The sequence below is a fragment of the Heptranchias perlo genome, chromosome 7 (assembly GCF_035084215.1).
Source record: "Heptranchias perlo isolate sHepPer1 chromosome 7, sHepPer1.hap1, whole genome shotgun sequence".
Classification (NCBI taxonomy): Eukaryota; Metazoa; Chordata; class Chondrichthyes; order Hexanchiformes; family Hexanchidae; genus Heptranchias; species Heptranchias perlo.
The window spans coordinates 69,576,628-69,604,550 of record NC_090331.1 but is presented as its reverse complement, the minus strand read 5'-3'; the positions used below and the strand labels follow the sequence as shown (position 1 = coordinate 69,604,550).

At 44.7% G+C, this 27,923-nt stretch overlaps 1 protein-coding gene across 2 annotated transcripts; it reads right to left on the bottom strand.

Moving 5' to 3' along the window:
* Positions 1-223: 223 nt before the first annotated feature.
* Positions 224-26,661, bottom strand: maip1 (matrix AAA peptidase interacting protein 1). 2 transcript variants are annotated; one of them, XM_067987813.1, is made up of 6 exons: positions 26,286-26,661; positions 10,609-10,680; positions 9,829-9,955; positions 5,525-5,675; positions 2,116-2,213; positions 224-662 (listed from the first exon to the last, which is right to left on the bottom strand). In XM_067987813.1, exons 1-5 carry the CDS (start codon positions 26,601-26,603, stop codon positions 2,135-2,137), a joined length of 747 nt encoding a protein of 248 aa, XP_067843914.1. In that variant the 5' UTR covers positions 26,604-26,661; the 3' UTR covers positions 224-662; positions 2,116-2,134. The 2 variants fall into 2 exon arrangements, with proteins under 2 accessions (XP_067843914.1, XP_067843913.1); XM_067987812.1 differs by having other exon boundaries at positions 224-631.
* Between the last annotated feature and the right edge of the window lie 1,262 nt (positions 26,662-27,923).

The following is a 27,923-nucleotide window of genomic DNA, read 5'->3' as shown; positions in this document are numbered from 1 at the left end:
TTAAGAAACAGCTAGATGCTGTAAATGGGAAGATGAGAGAGTTGGTATTCTGGAAGGATGAGATCGAAATCGACTTCATCTGAACCTATCTCGGATAAATCCAGCTAATAATCAGTGCCAAAAGCAATACTAATTACTGCTTCAAAATGTTCCAGCACGTTTATGGCCTGCACATTGCGTACCAGAATTAACTGAACTTGTTTCAATAAAAACCTAGGCTGTATATTTTAGCAGGTTTATATCACATATTACAGACACTGTTTCTTGTGTTACACTTTAACCATAACCAGTTAACAGTATGACACTGTTTAGACTTCCAGAAAATCTTCCACTAATTAAAAGTATTAAGAAATGAAGTTCTCCGAATGTTCAGCTGGTAAGTATACTGTCTAGTGTGAAAAACAGTATTACAGGCCAGAAGGCCCCAGAGGTAGCCGATTCAGCTGGATGACAGTTGGATGACAGTAGGATGCCATAACTGACGTTTTGTGTGCTGGAAAAAGGAGAAAAAAATACATGGCTCCCATCAGATCGCCATCCAGTGGTCCCTGCTGGAAAACTGCATCAGTTGAGGATAGGATCGAACAGCTTACACATGAAAACCTCTGAGGTACTGGAGGACAGTTATTGCCTGTGGAATCAAACCATGCAGAAGTCAGCACCTTCAGGGGAGAAAAAAAAAAGTATGCAAGAACATGTAAAATTGAGAATGTTTGTTCACAATTCATCATGAACTACATAATTAATACAATTTTGTGGGGAGACTGGCTATTCTCAGACAGGAAAGGACATAATTAGAAAGTAATGAGTTGAACAAAGCACGTGAATGCATTGAAAAATGGCAAATGAAATTTAATACAGACAAGTGTACGGTACTGCACAGAGGAAGGAAAAATAGACAACAAATGTACTTCTTGAAAGGTGTTGAAATAGCTAAGGATTAAGTTGGAAGAAACCCAGGAGTCTTAGTAGACCAAATATTAAACATGACCAACCAATGCAGAGCATCAACCAAAGAAGCCAACAGAATGTAGAATTATATAGCCAAACTAGTGGAATAAAAGTCAGAAGAAGTCATTGCTCAGATCGTACCTTCACGACTGTGACCAGTTCTGTTCACTGAGACACAAGGGAGACATTCAAGAGCTGGAGGCAGTGCAGAGAAGACCCACAAAGCTGATTCCTAGTGTCAAAGGTCTGAGTTAGAAGGAAAGACTAGAGAAACTTGGGCTTTTCAGCCTTGAGAGGAGATATCTAAGAGGTGGCCTTACAGAAGTGTGGAAATAGTTAATCCAGAAAATTAAATTGTTTGACTAGGACTTGGGGACATAGGCTCAAAGGCAAGAAGTTCACACACACACACACACACACACACACACACACAGTGACATTTTATGGAATGGACTTTCAGATAGAACAGTAAAGGCAATAACCCTGAAATCATTTAAGAACCGATTAGATGCTGCAGGGTAGTCCTAGATGGATGAGCTATGATGGGCCAATTAGCTTCCCTGATCTATAATTATTTTGTGATGTTAAGAGAATTAAAAAACTGTATTTGGGTTACTGGAATATAATTTAAACTCATTAACCTCTATTCTGCAGCACATTTTATATGGATCATATAATAAAAAGCATTTTCCCCCTCTCTCCTCCCCGCCACCCTCCCCCCACCATTGCACACTTTTCAATAGAATTTTACGATAACCGTACTTATCTGCTGCAATTTTGTAGCAGCTAATGACACTCATTCTGCAAGTCGCAGCAGACAACCATTACCCAGATCCACTTACACAGTACAAAATATTACATCTGACTGTTGAGAACACCGAATAAAAACCATTTAAAGAAATTTCAGAGGTCCAGCAGATGTATGATAAAAAAAAAATCAAGGTTTTGCAATTCCAAGGTGACAAAATCCTCAGTTACAGTCTAAGTCTGTCATTCACAACAGTTATACAGCATAGAAGGTGCCATTCGTGTAAGATCAGCATCCAATACTGTACTTGAATTTTACGAGTAATTCCATTAAAGAAATACAACCCCCAAATCAAAAGGGAATTCAATCTTGTAGGTCTTTCTTATTGACTGTGAAACACACAGTAACATCCTTACAGTAAGATTTTCAGCCGAATTACTCCAATAATTTAAAATGCTGTATCCGTGTAATGGTCCAGTTAGGTTCCACTCCTTGTGTAAATTCTCGCCGAAATCTAGAGTTCAGAGAAGAATGAAACATTGGTTAGATTTAAAAAGCATTACAAGAATTTGTTCACATTACCAGATAGCTTTCATCAGAAATAATTTGAAAAATACTATAAACCTCAATTGTGGAACAAACTTTCAGTCACAAGTTGCATCAAGGCAAGGCTTAATCAAGTCTACATAATTTCATACCTGACAAGCACAGAATGAGCATAGATTATTTTCTCCTACCTTCCGCCAAATGTTCTCCCACCAACTTTAACTGGATTATGGTTCCATTAGCTCCAGACACTCTGGTACCTCACCCAATTGTCCATTCTTCATGTACGAACCGTGACAGTGAATATTTTTTTTATATTCGTTCGTGGGATGTGGGCGTCGCTGGCGAGGCCAGCATTTATTGCCCATCCCTAATTGCCCTTGAGAAGGTGGTGGTGAGCCACCTTCTTGAACCGCTGCAGTCCGTGTGGTGAAGGTTCTCCCACAGTGCTGGTAGGAAGGGAGTTCCAGGATTTTGACCCAGCGACGATGAAGGAACGCGATATATTTCCAAGTCGGGATGGTGTGTGACTTGGAGGGGAACGTGCAGGTGGTGTTGTTCCCATGTGCCTGCTGCTCTTGTCCTTCTAGGTGGTAGAGGTCGCGGGTTTGGGAGATGCTGTCGAAGAAGCCTTGGCAAGTTGCTGCAGTGCATCCTGTGGATGATACACACTGCAGCCATGCTGCGCCGATGGTGAAGGGAGTGAATGTTTAGGGTGGTGAATGGGGTGCCAATCAAGCAGGCTGCTTTCTCCTGGATGGTGTCGAGCTTCTTGAGTGTTGTTGGAGCTGCACTCATCCAGGCAAATGGAGAGTATTCCATCACACTCCTAACTTGTACCTTGTAGATGGTGGAAAGGCTTTGGGGAGTCAGGAGGTGAGTCATTCGCCGCAGAATACCCAGCCTCCGACCTGCTCTTGTAGCCACAGTTAAGTTTCTGATCAATGTGACCCCCAGGATGTTGATGGTGAGGGATTCGGCAATGGTAATGCCGTTGAGTGTCAAGGGGAGGTGGTTAGACTCTCTCTTGTTGGAGATGGTCATTGCCTAGCACTTGTCTGGCGCGAATGTTACTTACCACTTATCAGCCCAAGCCTGGATGTTGTCCAGGTCTTGCTGCATGCGGGCTCGGACTGCTTCATTATTTGAGGGGTTGCGAATGGAACTGAACACTGCAATCATCAGCGAACATCCCCATTTCTGACCTTATGATGGAGGGAAGGTCATTGATGAAGCAGCTGAAGATGGTTGGGCCGAGGACACTGCCCTGAGGAACTCCTGCAGCAATGCCCTGGGGCTTAGATGATTGGCCTCCAACAACCACTACCATCTTCCTTTGTGCCAGGTATGACTCCAGCCACTGGAGTGTTTTCCCCCTGATTCCCATTGACTTCAATTTTACTCGGGCTCCTTGGTGCCATACTCGGTCAAATGCTGCCTTGATGTCAAGGGCAGTCACTGAAATGTGGCCAGAAGTGGAAAAATCGAACTGATTTTTCCATGCCCTAAGCTCATGGGTGCTGACGCCACCTAGTGCCCTTACCACCTCCCAGCTTAGATCAACTAACTCAGGTCTGCAACTTCGTTGATGTGCAAGATTCATTACCACACTGGGCAGTGAATTCACAAACTGAGCCGTTCCCGCCCATTTTCTATTTACTCCATTATACAAATTCCTAATCCAACACACAATATATTCCACAATGATTTGCATTGCTCAGTTCACTCAAGTGTATCCATTATCAAATTTCACTTAGAGACAACATACATTTAGAAATCTAAGAACTCATTTTGATTACATGGCAAAATGGCTGCGATAGAAAGATTATTTGCAAATTGATTATTCTTGGCCAGATTATATAGATATTCTGAGCCAAACAATTTTTGTGCCTAAATTGTGCTACCTTTATCAAAATCCGACTGCACGGCATTTCCTAAACAAAGTATGGAATGACTGACGGAACCTGTACGGGAGGTACACAGTAATATTTATTTCTTCCAATAGAATTAAATGCTTTGGAGCTGTTTCCTTTTGTAAATTTTTGTGCTCATCAAGCTGAAGGGTGTTCATTCTAGAAAAGGTAACACTTTTCTATTTCCAGCACCCGGTATCAGTATTGACCACTTGTAAGTGTAGCAGCCTGACGCAGAACAAAACTCCTTCTACTGTGCCCCAACTCCAGAAAGGCATCTCTTGCCGATTCCCACATTAGCCATACGTGACCAGGTTCTCGAGGCTGCCAATTACGGGCAGTTTTGTGCTGTGGGCCCATGCAAATTGGGAACTGGCTTCAGATTGTCCAAACTTACTTCTTATAAGATCATTACAATCATCAGGTGGATGAGTCTTCCAACCCATCAGTCTGAGCTGGATTTGAGCCCAGGTGAAGGGCCAATGTCTAACTCACAGAAGAACCCAGTCTCCTTGCTTTTGACTTGTTCTTATGAACTTTTCTATGCCCTTCCACCGTCTGCAACCAATTAGCATCACAATAAATGGCCAGAGACCAAAACACCTGAATCAAGTCTGTGAGTGACAGGTAGCTCTGGCAACATAATATCTACAGCAATTGGTTGAGTCCAATGCACAACAGCTGAGTTTTTCAATCATAAGGCTTTAATATTTATTTGAGATATGAATTCAAATATTATTTCAGTAACTTCAAAACAAACTGTCAACACATTTAAGACAGATAAAATTAGACATCTAAAGCACTGTGATAGAAGCACTGATTTATGTGCTTAATTGAATTCACTAAGATACCCTTTAGAGTGAAGTTTCAATTGCCTCAATACATAATGACTGACTCCTGATATACTGTAACTCTTTATACATTTCTCTTCTTCTCGCCCTTCCTGGGTCACCCATAGGCCAGTTCTATCAGAGTGCTGGCAGAAATCTTGCTGCAACTCTCCAGGTGTTTATGTGATGTTAACTTGCTCCAAAACTTGCCCTCCCTGTGATTCAAAATTTCCACGTAACAGCCAGCTAGAGATGGGATCAGAAATTTGTCACATTGAGAAATAATGAGGCCAAATCCATGTTCCACCTACTCCCTGGTGCAGCGAGGTGCAACAACTAAATGACTGCAAAATCACACCACCAGCCAAGCCTGCTCTTCTGGTTAAATGTGGGCACAGTAAGTAGTTAATTACAGAGTTTCACTGTACATTTACTTACCAGAAGGAGCAATAAGTGGCATATGCCCTATGTACAACTTCCAACTAAGCAATAGGACAGTGCAGTACAAACAAAAAGTTATAGTTAAAAGAACTTACTCATAATTTGCTGTGAGAAGGCGTTTGCTGTCTTTGCTGCTTTCATTACCAAAGACTACTTGAAACACTTTTGTTCCCTCAGGGGTCTCATCAGGAAGGTCAGCATCGGTCAGGTACCAGTAACGCATTATGATACTGACAAATTTTCTACCTATTGAAATGACAAGATTTAATGCCCAGCACCTTCTAACATATCAAAAAACTTTTCTGCAATAAAACATAACCCTGAATTAAGAGAAATTAAAACTGATGTCATTAAGAACTAATAAATTTATTTTAAAAATTAAGCACAGTAACAGATACTGAGCAAAACCCTGGGAACAGTACTACTCCAACACACCTCATATTTCATCTTGTGATAGTGGCATAACTATACCACCACGTCGCTTCCAATTTTCTCACTCACTAGTGTGAGCATAACCAGGAATAATTGGCACTTAGTAACTTGCCAGATGATTTTCCCCTTTACACAGCTGTGGTACTATAGGTAGAATGGAGACGAGCAGGTTTAATTTCTGCTACAATAGTTCAACAGAGGCTCTGTCAAACTTTCAGGGGCTTCTAGACAATCCACTTTGTATGGGTATCAGCCTTCAAAGGTGACTGTATCATCTGCTTGATGTATTTTTTTTTAAATTGCAAAAATCACATTGAACAGCAAGATATTTTCTCCAGTACAGTCAGCAGTAAACCAGTTTCTGTTTGCTAGGAGAAAAATTATATTTATACTGTTTCTCAAATCTAAAATAAACTTACTACTTGGGCCAAGTTCCTCTGAATTAAAAAATATTTATTTTCAAAAGTTTAACTGAACATGGGATGGAAAGGGTCTTCAGTTAATAACCCAACAAGTGAATGGGTGTTCAAATCTAGTAGGTAATTAAATGTCACATCATTTAACAGTAAAACTGCACAACACATCAAGTAAATAAATGTGAACTGGTCATTATTTTAAATTATTGAATTCTGTTACTTAAAGTGACAGTACTTTTCATCACCCTTGCATCTAAACTGAAAGGAATTTGCTGTATATGCGACATTAAATATCCAGTAGCAATTCAATCTCAGTTCTGATTAGATCACAACCCCGGGAGTAAAGTTCAAGAAATTTCCATGTCAATAGAACCGAATGTATTCTTTACACAGACTGAATATTTTTTGTTGGTAATTGTTTTCTTATGTTTGCTCTTTTGATGGCTTCAGGCAAGAGAATGGAAATCATCGTATCATTAGGCAGTGCAAGCCTCAACTTCATAATTAAAAGTTGTCCCACAGTTTAGACCACACTATCGTGGATCTGTCTCTGGCATAAACACTGGGTACAATGGAATACCACAATGCTGCACTTATAAAGCGCCTTAAGTGTTACCTTGGCTTGGTGGTAGTACTCTCGTCTGAGTCAGAAGGTTGTGGGTGCAGTGCTGAGGAAGTGCTGTACCGTCAGAGGTGCCGCCTTTCAGATGATATATTAAACCGAACCTCACCTGCCCACTCAAGTAGACACGAAAGATGCCGTGTCACCATTCGAAGATAGCAGGGGAGTTCTTCCAATGTCCTGGCCAACATTTATCCCTCAATCAACCTCATTGAACAGATTATCTGCTCATTTATCTAACTGCTATTTGTGGGACCTTTGCCTACATTACAACAGTGACAACACTAAAAGAATACTTAATTGGCTGGGAAGCACTTTAGGACAACCTGAAATTCTCTTTCCTTTCTTCAACATAATAAAGTGTCCCAAAGCACTTGAGAGGTAAGAAAAAAATATTACTGTATGGTAGCAGCAGTGGGAGGAAGATTACTGGTAGGGACTAAAGGCAAATTTTAAAGAGGCTCCTCAAGGAGGGGTAAGAGTTAGCAAGGCGGTGCAGTTTAGGGAAAACAATCCAGACCGCGGGGCTGAGATGGCAGAAGGTTCTGCCACAGAATGCTGGCTGCAATGTAGAGGAAGCCAGAGATCAGCACATGGGATATAGGGCTGAAGGACTGCAGAAGTGGGAAAGGTGAAGGTCTTGAAGTGTCTTGTAGACAGGATGTTGAAATTGATGTGCTGAGAGATGGGGAGCCAGGGAAGGCTGGAGAAAGCAGGGTGATAGGAAAAGAGGTCTTGGTGCAGGGTAGTATTCATGTTGTGGATGAGTTGGGAAGCATTGACTAGAGGTGTCCCACAAGGAACTGTGCTAGGGCCTCGACTATTCACTATATTTATTAATGACTTAAATAACATAACAGAGAGTCATATATCCAAGTCTGCCAATGACTCAAAGATTGGTGGCATAATAAGTAATGTGGACAGGAGCATAAAATGACAAAGACATTGATAGATTGAGTGGGCAAAACAATAGCAGATGGATTTCAACACAGGTAAGTGTGAAGCCATCCATTCTGGACCAAAAAAGGGTAGATCTGAGTATTTTTAAATGTTGAAAAGCTAGGAACAGTGGAGGTCCAAAGAGACTTAGAGATCCATGTACACAGATCACTAAAACATAGTCAGGCACAAAAAATAATCAAAAAGGCTAATGGAATGTTAGCCTTTATATCTAGAGGGCTAGAATATAATGGGGAGGAAGTTTTGCTACAGCTGGTTAGTTCACATCTGGAGTACAGTGTACAGTTCTGGGCACCGCACCTTAGAAAGGATATTTTGGCCTTGGAAGAAGTGCAGTGCAGATTCACCAGAATGTTACCAGGGCTCTAAGGGTTAAATTATGAGGAGAGATTACATAGACTAGACTTGTATTCCCTGGGATATAGAAAGTTAAGGGGTGATTTGATTGAGGTTTTTAGGATTTTGAAAGGAATTGATAGGGTAGATAGAGAGAAACTTTTTCCCTTGGTGGGGGAGTCCAGGACAAGGGGACATAACCTTAAAATCAGAGCCAGGCCATTCAGGAGAGAAGTTAGGAAACACTTCTTCACGCAAAGGGTGGTAGCTGTGTGGAACACTCTCCCACAAAAAGCAGTAGATGCTAGCTCAATTAATTATTTTAAATCTGAGATTGATAGATTTTTGCTAGCCAAGGGTATTAAGGGATATGGAGCCAAGGCAGGTGGATGGAGTTAGGATACAGATCAGCGATGATCTCACTGAATGGCAGAACAGGCTCGAGGGGCTGAATGGCCTACGTTCCTATGTTTGAACGAGTTCCAATTTGTGAATGGCAGAATTCAGGGGGCAAGAAAGCAGAGCAATGGAGTATTCGAGTCTGGAGGTGGCAAAAATGTGGTTATAAATTTCAACAGTTGCAATCTAGGTGGTGGCTAGGGTGTGGGGTTTGAAGCTTAGTTCGCAATCAAAAGGACAAGGAAAGGGAGGCACAATATTGCTTTAGGTAATTAAGCCCAACCTGGCCATCGATAAAAAAGCCAAGTGTACTCCAACTCCCTCAGATTTAAGGGCACTTTTCCAGGGGAACATTAGAGTGGTGGGAGACAGTAAAAGGCAGTTGGGGGGGATGAGGACATCATGGCCAGAAGCAAAGCAGTTGTTCAATGAGTCCAGTGCAGCAGCTATGTCAATGCAGATGGATAGCTAGAAGAGAGGAAGTTGAGCTGGTGTTGCAAAGGGAGCTGGAGGGATACTTTCTTCTTGGAAGTGTAGGATAATCACAGAAAGATTTGAAGTAAGTAGAGTGATGTGGATGTTCAGACAAATGAGGAAGTGATCGGAAATTGCTTTGTCAAAAATGGAAACCTGAGGTGGCAAGGCTTTGTGATGATGAGGCCAGGAGAGAATTCATGGGCTGAGGGTGGAGTGGAGTGAAGGGGAGGTGTTTAACATAGAGAGTGAGATTCAGTGAACACAGGAGTGCAGATAAATCAGAGAAGACTGAATTAGGGGGAAGAGAAATCATCAACAAGGAGCTGCTCAGTGCAGAAGCCGAGTGAGAAGAGGAAGAGAATTTGACTAAAGCTGCCAGGGGCCTTAGTTGGGTGGCAGGTGAGGTGTTTGAAGAAATGGGAGTGCATGGTACAAGGTGAGGTGCTCAAAGGAGGAAAGGTGCCAGAGGAGTAAGGGGAAGGCCAAGGCAGGACCTGACAATGAAAGTCACACCAACATCACTGATTAGGGCAGGGGATACGGTTGAAATTGTAGCCAGAAGGGCTACAGAAGATGATGTTACATTACAGTAATACCAGGATTCTCTCCTCCCCCTCCCCAAATGCCCTCACACTAGATCTTCAGGAAATATGCATTTCAAAAATTACATTATAATGTAATAAGAAAGTGCTGATTATACAGTTCTATGCAATACAAAAAGTATTTTCAGCTATCCAGTTTAATAAATAAAACAAACCTTGGTTATCATAATAAATTCCAACATCGCCTGGTGTGCTATACATAATTTCATCCAGGTCAGCAGCTAAGGCCTCCCTGCGGTTAACGGGCAATGCTGAGCATTTTTCTTCCAGTTCCTCCAATGCCTGTACAGAAAACACTAGCATTTGGATAACAAAAGAAACATACCTACTGATAAGATGCAGATCATGAGTTTAATACAGAATAGTTTTTCAATGAAATGAATGAAAGACATCACCTCCAAAAAGATTAACAGCCAATAATATACAAGGCATGTCTCTGTAATCCAATCTTTTTGATTTCAAGCAGAAATTTAATGTTGAGGTTATGTGTTCCATAGATAGACATTAGTCTGTTTTGTTAAAACAATCACAAATCGTTTCTCCTTCCTCTCAAAATTCACAGCTGAGGATTTACGAAATGTCTAGAAATTACAAGAGAGAATACATAGATGCTAGCGTTAGGAAGCAAACATACTCCAAGGGATTCCCTCAGCCTGCATCATCCTCGTGTGTTTGCTACATAGTTTAAAAGTTAACTTGCAGGTTGTCCAGAAACTTCACAAACACAGATATTCCCACAACAATTTTTTTAAAATGTGTTTTATATACAAAGTACTACTTGCGATTCATCTAGGGCAAGAACTGATCATTCCTCTTTAAAACGTGTATAATTTCCAAGATAGTAAGTGTTGAGGTTATTACTAACGTACTACTGTAAACATCTTCAGTTTAATAAAAAAAATCCAAAAATCTAGTTAATATAAATTGAATGTTACCTCTTTTGATACAAGGTCCTTTAATTCATCAAAGTTGCACTGTGAAAGCATCGTTGACACCTGTACAAAGGCCTAAGGAAGAAGTCAGTGAGCATTATGTGAGGTTTTACTTTCACAAAGTGATATTTCTGGTACAAACACTAACATAGCTGGTGGCAATGAGGAAATTAAAGAGAGAAATACTTAGTTGTGCTACATTGCATTGCAAGCAATAAGTCCATCGGTACGCTTAAGGCCTTTCGCGATTGATGGGCGGACCGCAGGGACTGGAGTATGTACTGGACACGGGTGGAATTGGCCCAGAATTTGCTCATAAGATAACAGTGAGTCTAACAGCACTCACCGTTATTTCTGTGCATCAGGTACAGCAACTTCCGGCGAGCGCACATGCGCAGTCAAACGCAGAAATCCGGAAGTTGCTCTACCAGATCCCTGCTCCTCCGAAAGCTGCACAGGAAGAACAGATGGCTGACTGGATCACTGTTAAAATGAATGGACCAGTACGAAGTTACTCTCCTGACCAACTGGAAACAAACTAATCTACACAGAAAAAAATACACTCAGTTTTTTAGATCTAAGCTAACTTTTAACAGCATGGAAAGTTTTAATGACTGCCAAACAACCTCTCTAGCACTGAAAAGTGGAGTCTCATTCCTTTCGATTTTAATTGTTGTTGGACACTTAAAAAATGTTTTTTTATTTTTTACTTTTTCTTTCTGTCTCTTTTATCTATGTCTTTTAATTAAATATTTCTTACCCTCTCTTCATTTTGCTTTCTCTAACTGATTTTACATTGAATTTACTGTTGTAGCTTGCATTTCCTGGTTCTCACTGTGCAGCTTGTCAAAGATGCTTCAATCTGATTAGTTGAGGGACAGACAGTTCCTTTCCCTGCTCACATAGTTTACATATGCCCCTTTTTCAGCTCTCCATTGCAGCAAGTTGGCATCCAGAAGCCTGTGGATAGTTTATGGTTAAGTTTAAAGCTAACAAGTGGTGGGTGCCTTTTGTTCAATGCTCATCGCAAATTCTGGGCCATTATTTAAATAGTTAAGTTTCCTTAGTCTTTTTTTATGATTTGGGTTTTATTAGTTGTGCCCCTCTGACAAGGGAGCACTTTTGTTAGATCTTTTGTTTAATGACACTGGGGCAATCCAGTGTCTCCTTAAGGGTTAATGAAAAGAGGCATTACAAACAATAAGACACTGGCCTTTCAACCAATTAAGAGTGACTATGGGGGAAGAAGTTGATCAATTAGCTACTATAGATGTAGAACCGGCTTCAGTAACTGTGGTGAGGGGGAAAATGGGCTCAGGGGAGGAAAAAGTGCAAAAACTATTAGGTGTCCTGGCCAACATTCATCCCTCAATCAATACGAAAAACAGATTATATTGTTGTTTATCTCACTGCTGTAATTGGGACCTTTTTTTTCTTTTTTTTTTTGAGTGTGAGATGGAAGTGCAGCCAGGTTTTTTTTGTGTTTTAGGGCCCCCTTTTATAGGGGGGGGGGGGTTAGGGTGTGTTCATGTGCAGTAAACCAATAAACCCAAAATAAGTGTCAAATTATAATTTTATTATATTGGTCCAGGATGCACACCAGTCCTTGCGGTGCTCACCGGTTGCAGAAATGTAATTGGGACCTTGCTGTGTGCAAATTTGGCTGCCACATTGACTAAATTATGACAGTGACTATAATTCAAAAGTACTTTATTGGCTTGTGAAGCGCACTATAGACTATTTCTTTCTCGAGGAGCTGGCGGCTGTAATTGGAAGTTGGGTAACTGATTGTTAGAGAAGCATTTGGGGAGCTCAGCACTGATGGTTAGAGAAGCAATGCACAGGGACTTTGGGCAGGTAAGGAAGCACTCTAGGTGGTATTAAAAAAATACATACCTTGTGATGGAGGACACACTGCAGAATGTCTTTTGTCAATTGTAGTTCAGTTTTTTTTTTGCACGATTCTCAGTCGAGGAGCTGTTTTAATTATTGTAGCCACAGTCTGCAGTGAACCGGTGTCGGGCTAGGACTTAGATTCGAGCTCGAGGCTGTTTATGGGGCCTAATGGGGTGGATATGGGATGGTTGTTGGAGTGAGTGAATGAATGAATAAGATAGGTAAGTTTTTAGTGTTGAGAACTGTTAATTTTTTTAATGCATTTATGTTGAACTTTATTTTTAGGGAAATGTCCTAATATAACAAAGAAATCAATGTTTGAGTGAATTTATTAGTATCCTGTCCTACACTATGTCCTGATTGCCCATTATTCTCACCCCACTGGCTCTCTGCCTTCCAACATATTCAATTCAAAATCTTTGTCCTCATCTGTAAATCATGGCCTTCACCCACCTTATCTCTGAAATCTCCTCCACCCTATATCCCCTCCCAAATGCTACGTTCCTCCGATTCCAGTCTCTTGTATATTTCCCTCCCTTTGACCCACTATTGGTAGCAGAGCCTTCAGCCACCATGCTCCTATTCTTTTGAATTTCTTGCCTACACTTCTCTGCCTCTACACCTCCCTCTCCACCTTCAAAAACCTCCTGAAAAATCATCTCTTCAATCTAGTTTTCTAGGTCTCCCCTTCTAAGTTCTTCCTTCCTGCGTCAGTGTCTACTTTCATTATGGCTATTCCCAAAAAGTGCTTTGGGAAACTTTTTATGTTTAAAGACATGATATAAATGCAAGTTGTTCACTTATTGGTTTTTGCTGGTTGTTATTTAGTAGTTTTCCCAACCTAGTAATTTTAAGGAAATAATCAGGTTAACAATGGTTTGTTGCTATGAATATATTTAAGCTACATATATTTTTTGTGTGACAGCTTCCCACACACTCTAGATGTATGCTAGTCAAGACTTTAATGAGATTATTATATTCGAAGAACAAGCCTAATGAACAAAATGGTTATTTCTCATCATAGGCTTTCTTGGGATATCAGAAAATAAACACTTATTTTGAAGTATAAAAAAGTTGTCATGCACTCAATTTGAGTCTTTAAATAGAAGCATCAGTAAGGCCAACTTTTTGTCATGCCAGTTTTTTTTTTAAAAGTCAATTTTGGACAAAAAGGAGTGGATGGACATTGTTCAAATGGGATTCAATGGGCTCTCTCAAACCAGCAAAAACTCACCAAGCAACAGGTAAGGGCCAAACACAAAATAAGAAAGGCAGTTTATAACTCTTCAAGTTCTGCCAAGTGAAAATGTACTGGATCTTTCTTAAACCTCTCTCTGATCTTGTAATTTTAACAACTGAATGTATAAGCATCACCTTTGAATACTCTAGTCATTATCTGGGCCATTTGTTCACACTAAATAATTCAAATTCTATTTTAGGATATAGGTTTCTGAGATTTTTGCTTCCACTGTAGGAATCTGATTCCTTTCATATTTCCATGAAAGCAGAAAACCAGTGACCTTGCCTGTATGGGTTTCCGCTCCTTACAATTAGGTAGTAACCGACTACAACACATTCTGTTTTCCACAAGATTCCGGGATTTTCACCAGCGGTTTTCAGATTACATCCCACAATCTTGTTCCCAAAAGTTCGGATGTTGATAGTATGACTAACGACTTCAAAGGAACATTTAACTATCATAGTAGGTACAGCACAGGAGAAAACCATTCGGCCCATCATGCGTATGCCACCTCTTTGAGACAGCTATCCAATTAGTCTCACTCCCCTGCTCTTTCCCCATAGCCCTGTATATTTTTTCCCTTCAAGTATTTATCCAATTCCCTTTTGAAAGTTACTATTGAATCTGTTTCCACCACCCTTTCAGGCAGTGCATTCCAGATCATTACAACTCACTGCGTAAAAAAATTTTTCCTCATGTCTCCTCTGGCTCTTTTGCTGATCACCTTAAATCTGTGTCCTCAGGTTACAGACTCTTCTGCCAATGGAAACAGTTTCTCCTTATTTACTCTGTCAAAACCGTTAATGATTTTGAACACCTCTATCAAATCTCCCCTTAACCTTCTCTGTTCTAAGGCAAACAGCCCCAGCTTTTCTAATATCCACGTCACTGAAGTCCCTTATTCCTGGCACCACTCTAGTAAATTTATTCTGCACCCTCTCTAAGGCCTTGACATCCTTCCTAAAATGCGGTGCCCAGAATTGAACACAATACTCCAGCTGAGGCCTAACCAGTGTTTTATAAAGGTTTAGCATAACTTCCTTGCTTTTGTACCCTTTGCCTCTATTCACAAAGCCCAGGATCCCATATGCCTTTTTAACAGCCTTCTCAACTTGTCCTGCCACCTTCAAAGATTTGTGTGTGCGCATCCCCAGGTCTCTCTGTTCCCGCACCCACTTTAAAATTGTACCATTTCGTTTATATTGCCTCTCCTCATTCTTCCTAACAAAATGCATCTCTTCACACTTGTCTGCGTTAAATTTCATCTGCCATGTGTCTGCCCATTTTACCAGTCTGTCTATGTCCTCCTGAAGTGTGTTATTATCCTCCACATTGTTTACTACATTTCCGAGTTTCGTGTCATTTGCAAACTTTGAAATTATACCCTCTACATTCAAATTCAGGTCAATGCTATATATCAAAGAACAGTGGTCCTAATACTGACCCCTGGAGAACACCGCTATATACTTCCCTCCAGTCTGAAAAACAATTGTTCACCACTACCCTCTGCTTTCTGTCCGCTAGTCAATTTTGTATCCACGCAGCCAGTGTCTCTTTAATTCCATGGGCTTTAATTTTACTAACAAGTCTATTATGTGGTACTTTATCAAACGCCTTTTGAAAGTCCATATACACAAAATCAATCGTACTACCCTCATCAACCCTCTCCATTACTTCAAAGAACTCAATCAAGTTAATCAAACACTATTTCCCTTTAACAAATCCGTGCTGACTTTCATTTATTAGCCCATACTTTTCCAGGTGTCAATTAATTTTGACCCGGATTCATAGAATCATAGAAATTTATGGCACAGAAGGAGGCCATTCGGCCCATCATGTCTCTGCTGGCCGAAAAAGAGCCATCCAGCCTAATCCCACTTTCCAGCCCTTGATCCGTAGCCTTGTAGGTTACAGCACTTCAAGTGCATATCCAGGCACCTTTTAAATGCAATGAGGGTTTCTGCCTCTACCACCCTTTCAGGCAGTGACTTCCAGGCTCCCAACACCCTCTGGGTGAAATTTTTTTTACCTCAGCTCCTCTCTAATCCTTCTACCAATCACTTTAAATCTATAGCCCCGGGTTATTGACCCCTCTGCCAAGGGAAATAGGTCCTTCCTATCCACTCTATCTAGGCCCCTCATAATTTTTGTACACCTCAATTAAACCTCCCCTCAGCCTCCTCTATTCCAAGGAAAACAACCCCAGTATATCCAACTTTCCTCATGCCTAAAATTCTCCAGTCCTGGCAACATCCTCGTAAATCTCTCCTGTACCCTCTCTAGTGCAATCACATCCTTCCTGTATTGTGGTGACCAGGACTGTACGCAGTATTCTAGCTGTGGCCTAACTAGTGTTTTATACAGTTCCAGCATAATCTCTCTGCTCTTATATTCTACACCTCGGCTAATAAAGAAAAGTATTCCAAATGCCTTCTTAACCACCTTATCTACCCGCCCTGCTACCTTCAGGGATCTGTGGACATGCACTCCAAGGTCCTTCTGTTCCTCTGCACCTCAGCATCCTCCCATTTATTGTGTATTCCCTTGCCTTGTTTGCCTTCCCCGAATGCATTACCTCACACTGCTCCGGATTGAATTCCTTTTGCCACCTTTCTGCCCACCTGACCAGTCCATTGATATCTTCCTGCAGTCTACAGCTTTCTTCCGCACTATCAACCACACGGCCAATTTTTGTATCATCTGCAAACTTCTTAATCATATCCCTTATATTTAAGTCTAAATCATTGATGTATACCACAAAAGCAAGGGACCTAGTACTGAGCCCCGCGGAACCCCAATGGAAACAGCCTTCCAGTCACACAAACAACCGTTAACCATTACCCTTTGCTTCCTACCACTGACCCAATCATGGATCCAACGTGCCACTTTCTCTTGGATCCCACGGGCTTTTACTTTTCTGATCAGTCTGCCATGTGGGACCTTGTCAAAAGCCTTGCTAAAATCCATGTAGACTACTTTCATCAAACCTCCTTAAAAAATTCAAACAAGTTAGTCAAACACGACCGTCCCTTAACAAATCTATGCTGACTGTCCTTGATTAACCCATGCCTTTCTAAATGACGATTAATACTGTCCCTCAGAATTGTTTTTAATAATTTGCCTACCGTCGAGGTTAGACTGACTAGCCTGTAATTACTCAGCCTATCCTTTTCTCCCTTTTTAAACAACGGTACAACATTAGCAGTCCTCCAGTAACACGCCTGTAGCCAGGGAGGATTGGAAAATGATGGTCAGAGCCTCTGCTATTTCCTCCCTTGCTTCTCTTAACAGCCTGGGATACATTTCATCCGGGTCTGGCGATTTATCTACTTTCAAAGATGCTGATCCCCTTAATATTTCCTCCCTCACTATGTTTATCCCATCCAATATGTCACACTCCTCCTCAATGACAACGTCTGCATTGTCCGCCTCTTTTGTGAAGACAGGCGCAAAGTATTCATTAAGAACCATACCCACGTCATCTGCCTCCACATAGGTTAATGTTTTGGTCTCTAATAGACCCTACTCTTTCCTTAGTTACCCTCTTGCTCTTTATGTATTTATAAAACATCTTTGGGTTTTCTTTGATTTTATTTTCCAATATTTTTCATGCCCTCTCTTTGCTTTCCTAATTTCTATTGTCTCTAAAAGTTTCCCCACCACTGACGTTAGGCCTGTAATTGCCAGGTTTATTCCTCTCCCCTTTTGTGAACAGGGGTGTAACATTTGCAATCCTCCAGTCGTCCGGCACCATCCCCTTATCTAAGGAGGATTGGAAGATTGTGGCCAGAGCCTCTACAATTTCCACCCTTACTTCCCTCAGTAACCTACGATACATCCCATCTGGACCGGGTGACTTTTCTACTTTGAGTACTGCCAATCTTTTAAGTACTTCCTCTTTATCTATTTTTATCCTATCCAATATCGCTACTACCTCCTCCTTTACTGCTACAATGTGTAGAGATTCACAAAATTTCACATGTTCCCCCCCCCCCCCCCCCCACCGAAGATTTATTGGTGTTATTAAAGAAACCCTGGTGTGACTGTGTTTTAAAAAAATCCAGGGTCTTTCAAAATGGCTGCGGTCAGACACATGGCAGGCTTCGTGTTTCAGACAGGTTTCTTTAAACAATGCAGTTGCATTCAAGCCCTGAGGCAAGTCATCAACATGGCCGGCCTACACATCAAAATTCGAGCAGGAGAAATCCCAGGACAAAAGGTGAACCATCAAGGAACATTCGGAACAATGGTAAAGCAGTTATGGAACAGATCAGTACAGGAACCAGTCATCATGTAAATGGGCCAGAGATGGGGTCCTTTGTCTTACGTTTTCGTGCTTAAATCGAACAATGAAGCAAGCTGATGAGGTATGAAAAAAACCTGTTGCCAGGAGGGTATAACTGGGGCTTGCCCAGTATCTCTGTCTCTTCTCGCTTCGCCTCTTGGCCCCTGTCCTGTCTGCTTGCTAGCAACTAAGAAGGAAGGCAATCCAGTAAACCTCGCAACCACATGTCGACGGCAGCAGCAGAGCACCGGGGCCAGGCCTTTTCATCTGTTTCACCGGTGAGCATTAATTTTCTGGCCGCCACAAGAAAATCTAGCTAGGTATAAGGGTGGGGGTTAAAGGGGTATTGCTAAAATTGTGATTTTAGAATTTTCCCTCGATGTGTCCGTTTCTTCCACCCCGTTAAGTGTAAGACTGTATTGCATTCATAGCGATTTTCTTTTATCTTCTGTATAATACTGTTTACCTTGTAGTTTTAGTTTTCTTATTAATAAACATTGGTTTTCCTTTTACCAATCCACTGGTCTGTTAGTCTGTCTTTGTTACCGCCCGATAAGTCCTCAGCTTAGAATCAGGAAGGGGTAAGCGATTCGCAACCGCACAGCGGGCAGGGCAGCTCAGGAAAAACATAACTGGCTGACCTATAATAAGCCCGAGAAACAGTAATAAAACCCCTTACAGAAATGGCGAGCCAGGTAGGAGCTGAGACGAAAGTGTGTAACAAGGCAGACAGTGGTGCGGAGGAGGAATCTGCAATGGAGGAAAGGTTGTCTGCCTATGTGTGCGGCAAGATAAATATCGCGAAAAAATGGGTGGGCGATATGTTAAAGGCCGAGCGTCCCATAGATGCAGCCATCCAGTGGACAGCAAGTAAACAGTATAAGAAAGGTATTGAGAAGGCGGTCTGGCTCTTGTGTTTTAAAAAGCAGGTCTTTGTACTAGACCGTGCTGTAGCAGTACAAGCAGCCAAGATTAAGCAGTTGACCCTAGAGCTGCAGGAAAAGACAGCAGCCGAAGAGCAAGGGATAGCAGCGCTCCAGGCAATAAACCAAGAAAGGGCGCAGATGGCAAGGGACCACCAGGCAAAGGTAGAGCGCCTGGAATACCAGATCGCTGAGCTCAAAAGTAGCGCTAGAGGTAGAATGGAACACCTGGAATACCAGGTCAGAGAGGCGAGAGGCAGTGAGGTTATGTTAATGGATAAGATCCACAGCCTCACGCAAGAATTAAAAGAGGAGGAGAAAGTAGGCGAGGTAAAGGCAGGATATAAGCTGGCCTGCGCCCAGGGGTTTGAAGACGCAGATCATGGCCCCTGCAGGCAAGAAATAGAAAGCTTGGGCATGGCCTTAGCGAGGGCGAAGGGCATGGTATGCCTCCTTAGCCCGAAGGCGGGCCAGTCGGATTTTACCGGCAACCCAAGCAGGGAAGTCCCACAGGCAGCTCCCAGAACGACACTGGTTAGGGAACCAGAGGCTTCACGGCCACCACCCATAGCCCCGAGTTTTCAGGAGGTCTGGCAGCAAGGAGGGGTGGAGGATGAAGCATTAGGGGAGACCCAGCAAGCCCTGGTAGATAGACCAGGACCGGGACCAGTGTACCCGCTCCAACAACGGAGGTACGGCCCGCCCACCGATGGCGAGGACCTAGGGGCCATCCAGAACCAGTTTGTAGTGCCGCATAGCACCCCACAGCTCGGGGCCATGATTAGCCATATCCCTAAGCTTACAGTGAAGGGAGACCCCTCTCTACACTTCCGTGAGATAGAGCAGGCAGCGTGCGTTAATGACTGCGATGAAGCAGAACAAGCAAAAATGCTGCTGTTTTCTCTGGGTGGTGACCTCCTCCAAACCTTATCAGATGAGTGCAAAAGGGGGCAGAAAGATTACAAGGAGTTAAGGGATGAGATATTGGAGGCCATGGGACTAAATGACGGGAGTCCGTTCGCCCGGGTGGAAAAAACGGGGAGTCCCCACAGGCTTTCGCAGACAGGCTGTGGCCAGTCTACCAGAGCACATGCCCGGGAATGCCAGGGCGGGCATTCCTGGACAGAGATCAATCGGCCCACTGGCTCCGCTGTCTCATGGCAAACTGCCTGCCCCAAATTCGAACTCGAGCTGCGGCCTGGTTTGACCCCCGTAACCCGCAGACCACCGAGGAAACGGTGATCCGCCAGCTCACGATAGCATTTAAAAATATCAGGGGTATCGAGACGCCCCAACCCAAGGGGGAAGTCCACGAGGTTAAACCAGGGGCCCAGCATAAAAGGGAATGGCACCAGGAAGGGAATCATCCCGCCCAGGCTAAGTTAAACTGCTATGGGTGCGGGAAGGACGGCCACTGGGGCAAAGATTGTAAAAACCCCTGGAAGGATACCAAGGGAAAGAATCCCACCGCCCCAGCCCAAAAGGCAGTGACGGGGGAGGCAGAGACAGGAATTGTCCCCGCTGCCATGGAGTCATTTTTTGAGGCCATGCGATCTTTTATGGCCAGCAAGGGAAAAATAGCAGCCACTACCGGTGTGGTAGCTCCCTCAGCCCCCTCTGACGATGCCCCGCTATGACTAAAGCCCGCACAGCCTGTCTACCTGTGTGCTCTCAGGTGTGATGGATGGAAGAGACCGCTCGTGCAGATGGAGGTAGAGAAGGTTAAAGGGACTTATCTGCTGGATACGGGGGCATCATACACCGTGATCCATGCAGCTAATCCCACCACCTCACCTCTGTCTAGCGGAGTTCCATACATTCTATCGGGGTTCACCGGCAAGGAACAGGCGGGAGCATTCTCCAAGCTGCTCTCAGTCCGCCTGGGCCCACTCCAAGCCAAGTGGACGAGTGTCCTGGCAAGGTGGGAAGCGGAGGGAGGAAAGGGGATCCTAGGGGCCAACTTCATCGTAGGCCACGGGATCCTCGTGGATCTCCGCAACCATTGCCTTTGGGGAGCCAACACTGGTGAGGAGAATGGTGTGGTAGTTATCCCAGGAGAAGAAGGGAAGGGAACCCTGTGTACTGTGAAGCCGAAAGGAGGTTATGACCTCGGGCTCATGGTGGAGGGTGTCCCGGAGGAATTTAAAGCAGTCATGCAGGCTCGCATGACTGCGTTTGCCACGCACAAACACGACTGCGGGAGGGTCACCGGGTTTGAGGTCAGGGTAGACGGAGACCCCATGGCCCGGCCCCAGAAGCAGTATAACTTTCCTAGAGAAGCAGAGCCCGATATGGAGATGGCCATATCTTCGTTGGTGCAGCAGGGAGTGCTGAGGCCCATAGCCACCCATGTTAACTCTCTGCTTTGGCCGGTCAAGAAACCGGACAATTCATGGAGAGCCACGGTGGACTATCGGGTGCTCAACAGCAATATCCCCACGTGTGCCCCCACAGTGGCAGCAGTTGCCGACCTCATCGGAAGCATTCCAGCATCCGTGACCACGTTCACGATGCTGGATATTTCGAATGGGTTTTGGTCGATCCCCTTAAGGAGGGAAGACCAGTATAAGTTCGCTTTTACTTTTAAAGGGCAACAGTATACTTGGGACTGTTTGCCGCAAGGTTTTCATAACAGCCCCAGCATCTTTCACCAGTGCATGGCGAGTAGTTTAAAGGAATTTAGCCAGCCCACCCAATTGGTGCAGTATGTACACGACCTGCTCTTGTTTACCGACTCAGTCGGGGAGCATGGCCCGCTACTGGCCGAATTGCTGGAGCTGCTGCAGAGTAAAGGGTTCAAGGTCAACCCGAAGAAGGCGCAGATCGGCCGCCGGGAAGTTAAATTCCTGGGCCTGACCGTCCGCGCAGGGGAACGAGCCATAGACAAGGCTAGGAGGGAAGCGGTCCAAGAGCTACCGGTTCCCAGTACTGTGGAGGTGAAAAAGCAGGCAGCTGGGATCCAACCCGAGGTTAGAAATCCCCAGCTCCCAGGCAGCACATGCAGGCGCAGTCGCATGCGTCAGGGGAGGAGTCACCCAGGCCCCTGTCCAAACCACTCCCCCTCTCTTCTGGGACTCAGGTGGGGAGGAGGAGGAGCCAGAGGCAGGTAGCCCCGCCCCCGACCCAGGTTTTGAACCTGGAGAGGAAGACTCTCAGCCACCGGCAGCAGGCAGCGAAGGGTTGCATGTCCCCAGCTCAGACTTGGGAAGGGAGGAGCCACAGGAGAAAAGCCCCCCAGCCAGCGAGGACTGCGACCCACAGCAAGGGTCCGCTCGCCAGGGTAGCCCCACCAACAGCACTTCCTAGGTGGTCCCCTCGGATACCCCAGCCTAGGAAGACATGGTAGCCGGCTCCCCAGTTTAAAAGGGCTACCTCCCGCGTTAAAGTTAAGTCGAAAGACAAAGGTCCTCAGCCTGCAGTCGCGGGCTGTGAGGGACCGGAACTAAAGGTCAGTACAGCCACGCCGCAGGGAGCAGCCTGCAGCAGTCCTGACAGAATTTGAGCTGGCCGCTCGGAGACGGGCGGCGGATGGATATAACTTTAGCAGTTAAGTTTGTAGTTTTAAGTTAAGATGTATATGTTTATTATAAGGTGTGGAACCGTAATGTAATTTTAAGATGGAACCGTTCCAGTGTTGTCTACGTGAGCCGAGGTCCAGGGACCCGCTCACACTTCACCCGAGCCAGATGTTCTTTATCTTTTACAGGGAATGTTCGGAGGCGTGATCCTGCTCGCCCTGCCTGGGCTGAGCCTCGCGAGAAGGGGCGACACCGAGGACCACCACATCTTCGGATGCTCCGGAAAAACGGCGCCCCTAGCCCACAATGGGAGTGGCCTACGCGAGGCGGATGAAATCACCTTGTACACTCACGAGGGGAGCTGGCCCGGATGGCTGGGGTCAAATTCGACCCAGTACTCAAGCCAGACCGGTTTTTCATACAGGGAGACCTCCCTCCAGTGCCCGAGGATATGAATTGTTACCCCAAGGATTAGCGTCACCGTGGGAAAAGGAATATGTTTGTCGTGTAAAGGCAACGTTCCCCTGGATAGGTGGTGGTGGCTTAGAAAATTAAGGATATGGGGAACCCCTGGGTAGAGTGGGAAAGGTTAGGGAATAATACCCACAGGACCATCACAGGGACCCAGGAAGGGTTAAGTGTGTGCTGGGACAAATGGTGGGAACCAGATCAGGGGATCTATGTCTGTATGTGGGGTTCAGAGAAAGTCTGCCCCACAGGCATTTCCATCATTTTCCACAGCCAGTGGCAAGATAACGGGAGGAGGATGGACTGGAAATCGCGCCTGAGCGCATGCGCGATCCCATACTCCCCAATCTCGGTTAATGCCACTGAATTAGTAACCCGCCCCCGACAGCCCCTGCCCACGACTGCAACGTCACGTATTATAGTAGAGGGATGCCCCGCCACCACCAAGGGACCAGGGAACGGCTTGGTGCTAGTACCTACAGACCAGGTGCTGTATCAAGGGGTGCACTACGCGGTAGCCTCCGTCATTTTAAACCTCACCAAGGTACACCTACCCACGTGGTGCCCCACAGAGACCGCGCAGTTGTATCAAGCCCTCTTAAAAGAGATGTTCCGTAAATTTTATCAGTTTGATTTTTCAGACATTGACAGAACCAGACTACGCACCCACGAGCTTTCAGACGGGATTGGGAGACAAAGAAGGGGTGTTTTTAACGATGTCTTAACTGGTTTTAACACGGGGTCTTCTGTCATCAACAGCTTAGATGACATCGAGCTGCAGACCCAGATTAATGGTTTAAAAACGCAATTAAAGAAAATATAGTTGTAAGGATGCCAGTCATGGGCGGGACGGCCCGACCCGCGCCGGTGTACAGGGTGGAGAACATTGGTGTCATTCAGGGGGGTGCACACGTTCGTTTCACAGCGGTCCCGCCCTACGTCATAAAGTGGGAGCACGCTATGACGGGTACTGACCTCTCGGGGTGCCAGAGCCGGGGATCACACATAATCCTATGTCCCCAGCACTTGAACGCCTATTCAAAACCGCAGTGCGTGTTCAGAGCTGCTGACGCACCATGGAAGTCATGGCACAAGGCCATGTTCCCCCACAGGTGGCGTATATAGGAGGTGGGACATATTGCGTCACCACAGCAGCGTCTCACTACCAGATGGTCAGCACAGCTGGTGCGCGGTGAGTGACAGCAGTTTCTGCTTTAAACCCGAGGCAGAAGTTCAAGTGGCACAGATACGAATTGTCCCCATCCCTGAACCATCCACTGTTCACCTCACTGTGAAAGAGAATTTCACCAACCTCCAAAAGTATGTAGCCCACTTCGGCTACCAGATCCCCCCTCTCCCAAAACACCTCGTTAAATTATTAAAAGCAGTAGGGGTGTCCCAAAAACACTTTTACACGCTGGAACAGAAGACTGTCCAGATAGGGGCCGATATTCTGAGTATTACGCCCCCACCCTGGTGGGACATCTTTGATTCATCTGGCATCACATGTGCTAGTAATCTGTCAGCTCGGGATTGTCCTCTACCTAGTTTGCGTCCAGTGTAGGAATAGGGGTCTCGAGGTAGTAGTTAGAACACAAAGGGTATGGAAGGACCAGTATGCTCGGGTAGACGAAACACCCGCGTGAGTTCGGGGACGCATCCCTTGCGAGTGATGGCAGCCTGTTTCATTATTTTAATAAAGATGGTCCCTTCCGTGTGTTGTTTTCAATAAAGTAAGTTTTCGTTTTGATGTTATTTTGAATAAAGATTGTTCATTGTTGTATTGTATAGTATGCGAAATACTGTTTCATCCCAAGTGATGCAGGGGTATTTGGACCCCTCCGTGCTGGGATTGTTGTAATTCAACCTTGTTTTCTATCTGAATGCCTGCCATACACTGGGGTTCTCTCCAAGTAAGGGAATGTATGTGTCGAGGGATTAGGGATAGGTAAATAAAGGGGAGGGTTGTTTGCGACGGTCAGAAATTTTGCTCACCTTGCATGGACACTTCAAGCAAGTTTAAGTATCCACAAGGGGGAGTGTAGAGATTCGCAAAATTTCACATGTTCCCCCCCACCCGAAGATTTATTGGAGTTATTAAAGAAACCCTGGTGTGACTGTGTTTTAAAAAAATCCAGGGTCTTTCAAAATGGCTGCGGTCAGACACATGGCAGGCTTCGTGTTTCAGACAGGTTTCTTTAAACAATGCAGTTGCATTCAAGCCCTGAGGCAAGCCATCAACATGGCCGGCCTACACATCAAAATTCGAGCAGGAGAAATCCCAGGACAAAAGGTGAACCATCAAGGAACATTCGGAACAATGGTAAAGCAGTTATGGAACAGATCAGTACAGGAACCAGTCATCATGTAAATGGGCCAGAGATTTGGGTCCTTTGACTTACGTTTTCGTGCTTAAATCGAACAATGAAGCAAGCTGATGAGGTACGAAAAAAACCTGTTACCAGGAGGGTATAACTGGGGCTTGCCCAGTATCTCTCTGTCTCTTCTCGCTTCGCCTCTTGGCCCCTGTCCTGTCTGCTTGCTAGCAACTAAGAAGGAAGGCCATCCAGTAAACCTCGCAACCACATGTCGACGGCAGCAGCAGAGCACCGGGGCCAGGCTTTTTCATCTGTTTCACCAGTGAGCATTAATTTTCTGGCCGCCACAAGAAAATCTAGCTAGGTATAAGGGTGGGGGTTAATAAACCCCTTACAAATGGCACAATCCTCTTCTCTAGTGAAGACCGATGCATAGTATTCATTTAGTGCCTCAACCATGCCCTCTGCCTCCACAAGAACACAATTATGTCCCATTGTTCTGGATGCCCCCATCAGAGAGAATAGTTTCCCTTTATCTAATCATAAGAAATAGAAGCAGGAGTTGGCCATACGGCCCCTCAAGCCTGCTCCGCCATTCAATCAGATCATGGCTGATCTTTGACCTCAAGTACACTTTCCCGTCCGATCCCCGTATCCTTTGATTCCCTTAGAGTCCAAAAATCTATTGACCTCAGCCTTGAATACACTCAACAACTGAGCATCCACAGGCCTCAGGGGTAGAGAATTCCAAAGATTCACAACCCTGAGTGAAGAAATTCCTCCTGATCTCAGTCTTAAACGGCCGACCCCTTAACCAGTGACCATGCCTCCCTCGTTCTAGACTCTCCAAGCCAGGGGAAACAATCTCTCAGCATCCGCCCTGTCAAGTCCTCTTAGAATTTAATACTTTTCAATGAGATCACCCCTCATTCTTCTAAGCTGCGGAGAGTATGGGCCCATTCTACTCAATCTCTCCTCAGAGGACAGCCCTCCTCATCCCAGGAATCAATCTAATCCAGACCCTTTACTCACTTGTTTGGCACCAGTAGCAAACTCATCGAAGGTGAAGTCCTGATCAAAATAAGCTCTTATCAAGAAGAAATAGATCTTGGTCCGGGCCCAGATGAAGGGGTTGGGGATGCCGACCACCACCACCTTCTTGCTCCGTTGCTGAGGGTCGCGCTCGGTACTGTAGCCCCTGGCCCGGGGAAGCGGCGTTAGAGCGGGCGGCCGAGAGGAAGCCCTCAGGCACCGCTGCGCCGTGCGAGCGATCGCGGGGTTTGTGTGCGCCGAGGGCAGGGTGGAGAGAGCGAGCCGAGCAAGGCTCCAGTGCCTGGCGGACAGCGCCATCTTCACTGGCCGGTCGGCCGCGTCTCCGTCACCGCCCCATTGGAGGGCGCCGCGTCCCGCACCATCAACACTCCGGGGAGCAACCCAACCCCGGGGCAGGAGATCCGCCCGGACCGGCGGGACCTTGGTGCCAACAATGACCAATAAAGGGGGGGAGGGGGAGGGGGAAGCTGCCGAGTCTCACTTTTGTTCTATTACTAGAGGCACATGAGAAGAACATCTTTTTAAAATAAGACATCCAGCCCATTATTAAACCTGATAAGATTGCTCCTCTGGTCAACATTCTGGATACCCAGAAATATTATCACCAAGTGAAATGTTTAACACTGGGTAACAATAAATGTGTTTATTGAATGGTTACAGCACGGAAGGAGGAGGTCACTCGGCCCGTCGAGTCCGTGCCGGCTCTCTGCAAGAGCAATTAGGGGTTACTGGGAGCGGGCAGGAAATTGGACATGAATTTAGATTTGAGGTTAGGATCAGATCAGCCGTGATCTTATTGAATGGCGGAGCAGGCTCGAGGGGCCGATTGGCCTACTCCTGCTCCTATTTCTTATGTTCTTAATCCAGCTAGTCACACTCCCTGGCCTTGCAAATTTTTTTCCCTTTATATTGAAATAATATTCTAGATTTTTGAATTGCTGTGTGAATAGATACTTTAAGAGTAGAACATATGCTCTGTAGTGGTTACATTCAGCTCTCACTTGAATTTGACCGGTGATATACTAACACTTACAGAGTAAAGTAGAAAATTCTACCAATTTTTCAGCCATTCTTTTCATTTACTGTTTACTGTATATGGTGTGTAAGGTGCACTAAAGACTTCTATTACATTCATGTTTTTCTCCTGCTTTTGAGTATTTAATTTCACCGATGCCCCTTTGGCCTTTTTTTTTAAATAAGAAAAGCCTTAACTACATTACCCGAAGCCAAAGTTAAAATCTGTGCATTTTGGTAAGTCTGGTAGTTTATTTTAAAAGGATTCTGGAGATTTAAATGTGTCTAGTGGTATTTTTGGTTAATGAAATCTTTCAGATATTCTGCACTATGCAGAAGCATATTGGATTATTCTTTCTCACTCTTACAAATTTAGTGACGGCCTGTCTCTGCTTCTCCCTGAGTCACTGTATCTCGCTTTTAGCTCTGGCCCTTAATCTGTGTATTTTATCACTATGTCTCCAGATTTTTAGCCCCTTTCTCAGTCTTGGTTTTAGTTCCGTCTTTGTACCGCTTCTCTATGGGTTATAGCCCTCTGTTTGTCTGTATCTCTCCCAGGGTCTGTCTGTGTGTGGCTCTCTCTCTTCCAGGGTCTGTCTGTGT

Bases quoted from the DNA above. Each gene is read 5' to 3' on its own strand.
- maip1 (XM_067987813.1), bottom strand. From the start codon at position 26,603: ATGGCGCTGTCCGCCAGGCACTGGAGCCTTGCTCGGCTCGCTCTCTCC. The intron at 10,681-26,285 runs GTGAGTAAAGGG...CTTCTTCCTTAG, and splicing joins TTGCTACTGGTGCCAAACAA to GCCTTTGTACAGGTGTCAAC. The intron at 2,214-5,524 runs GTAAGTTCTTTT...TCTGAACTCTAG, and splicing joins CTTCTCACAGCAAATTATGA to ATTTCGGCGAGAATTTACAC.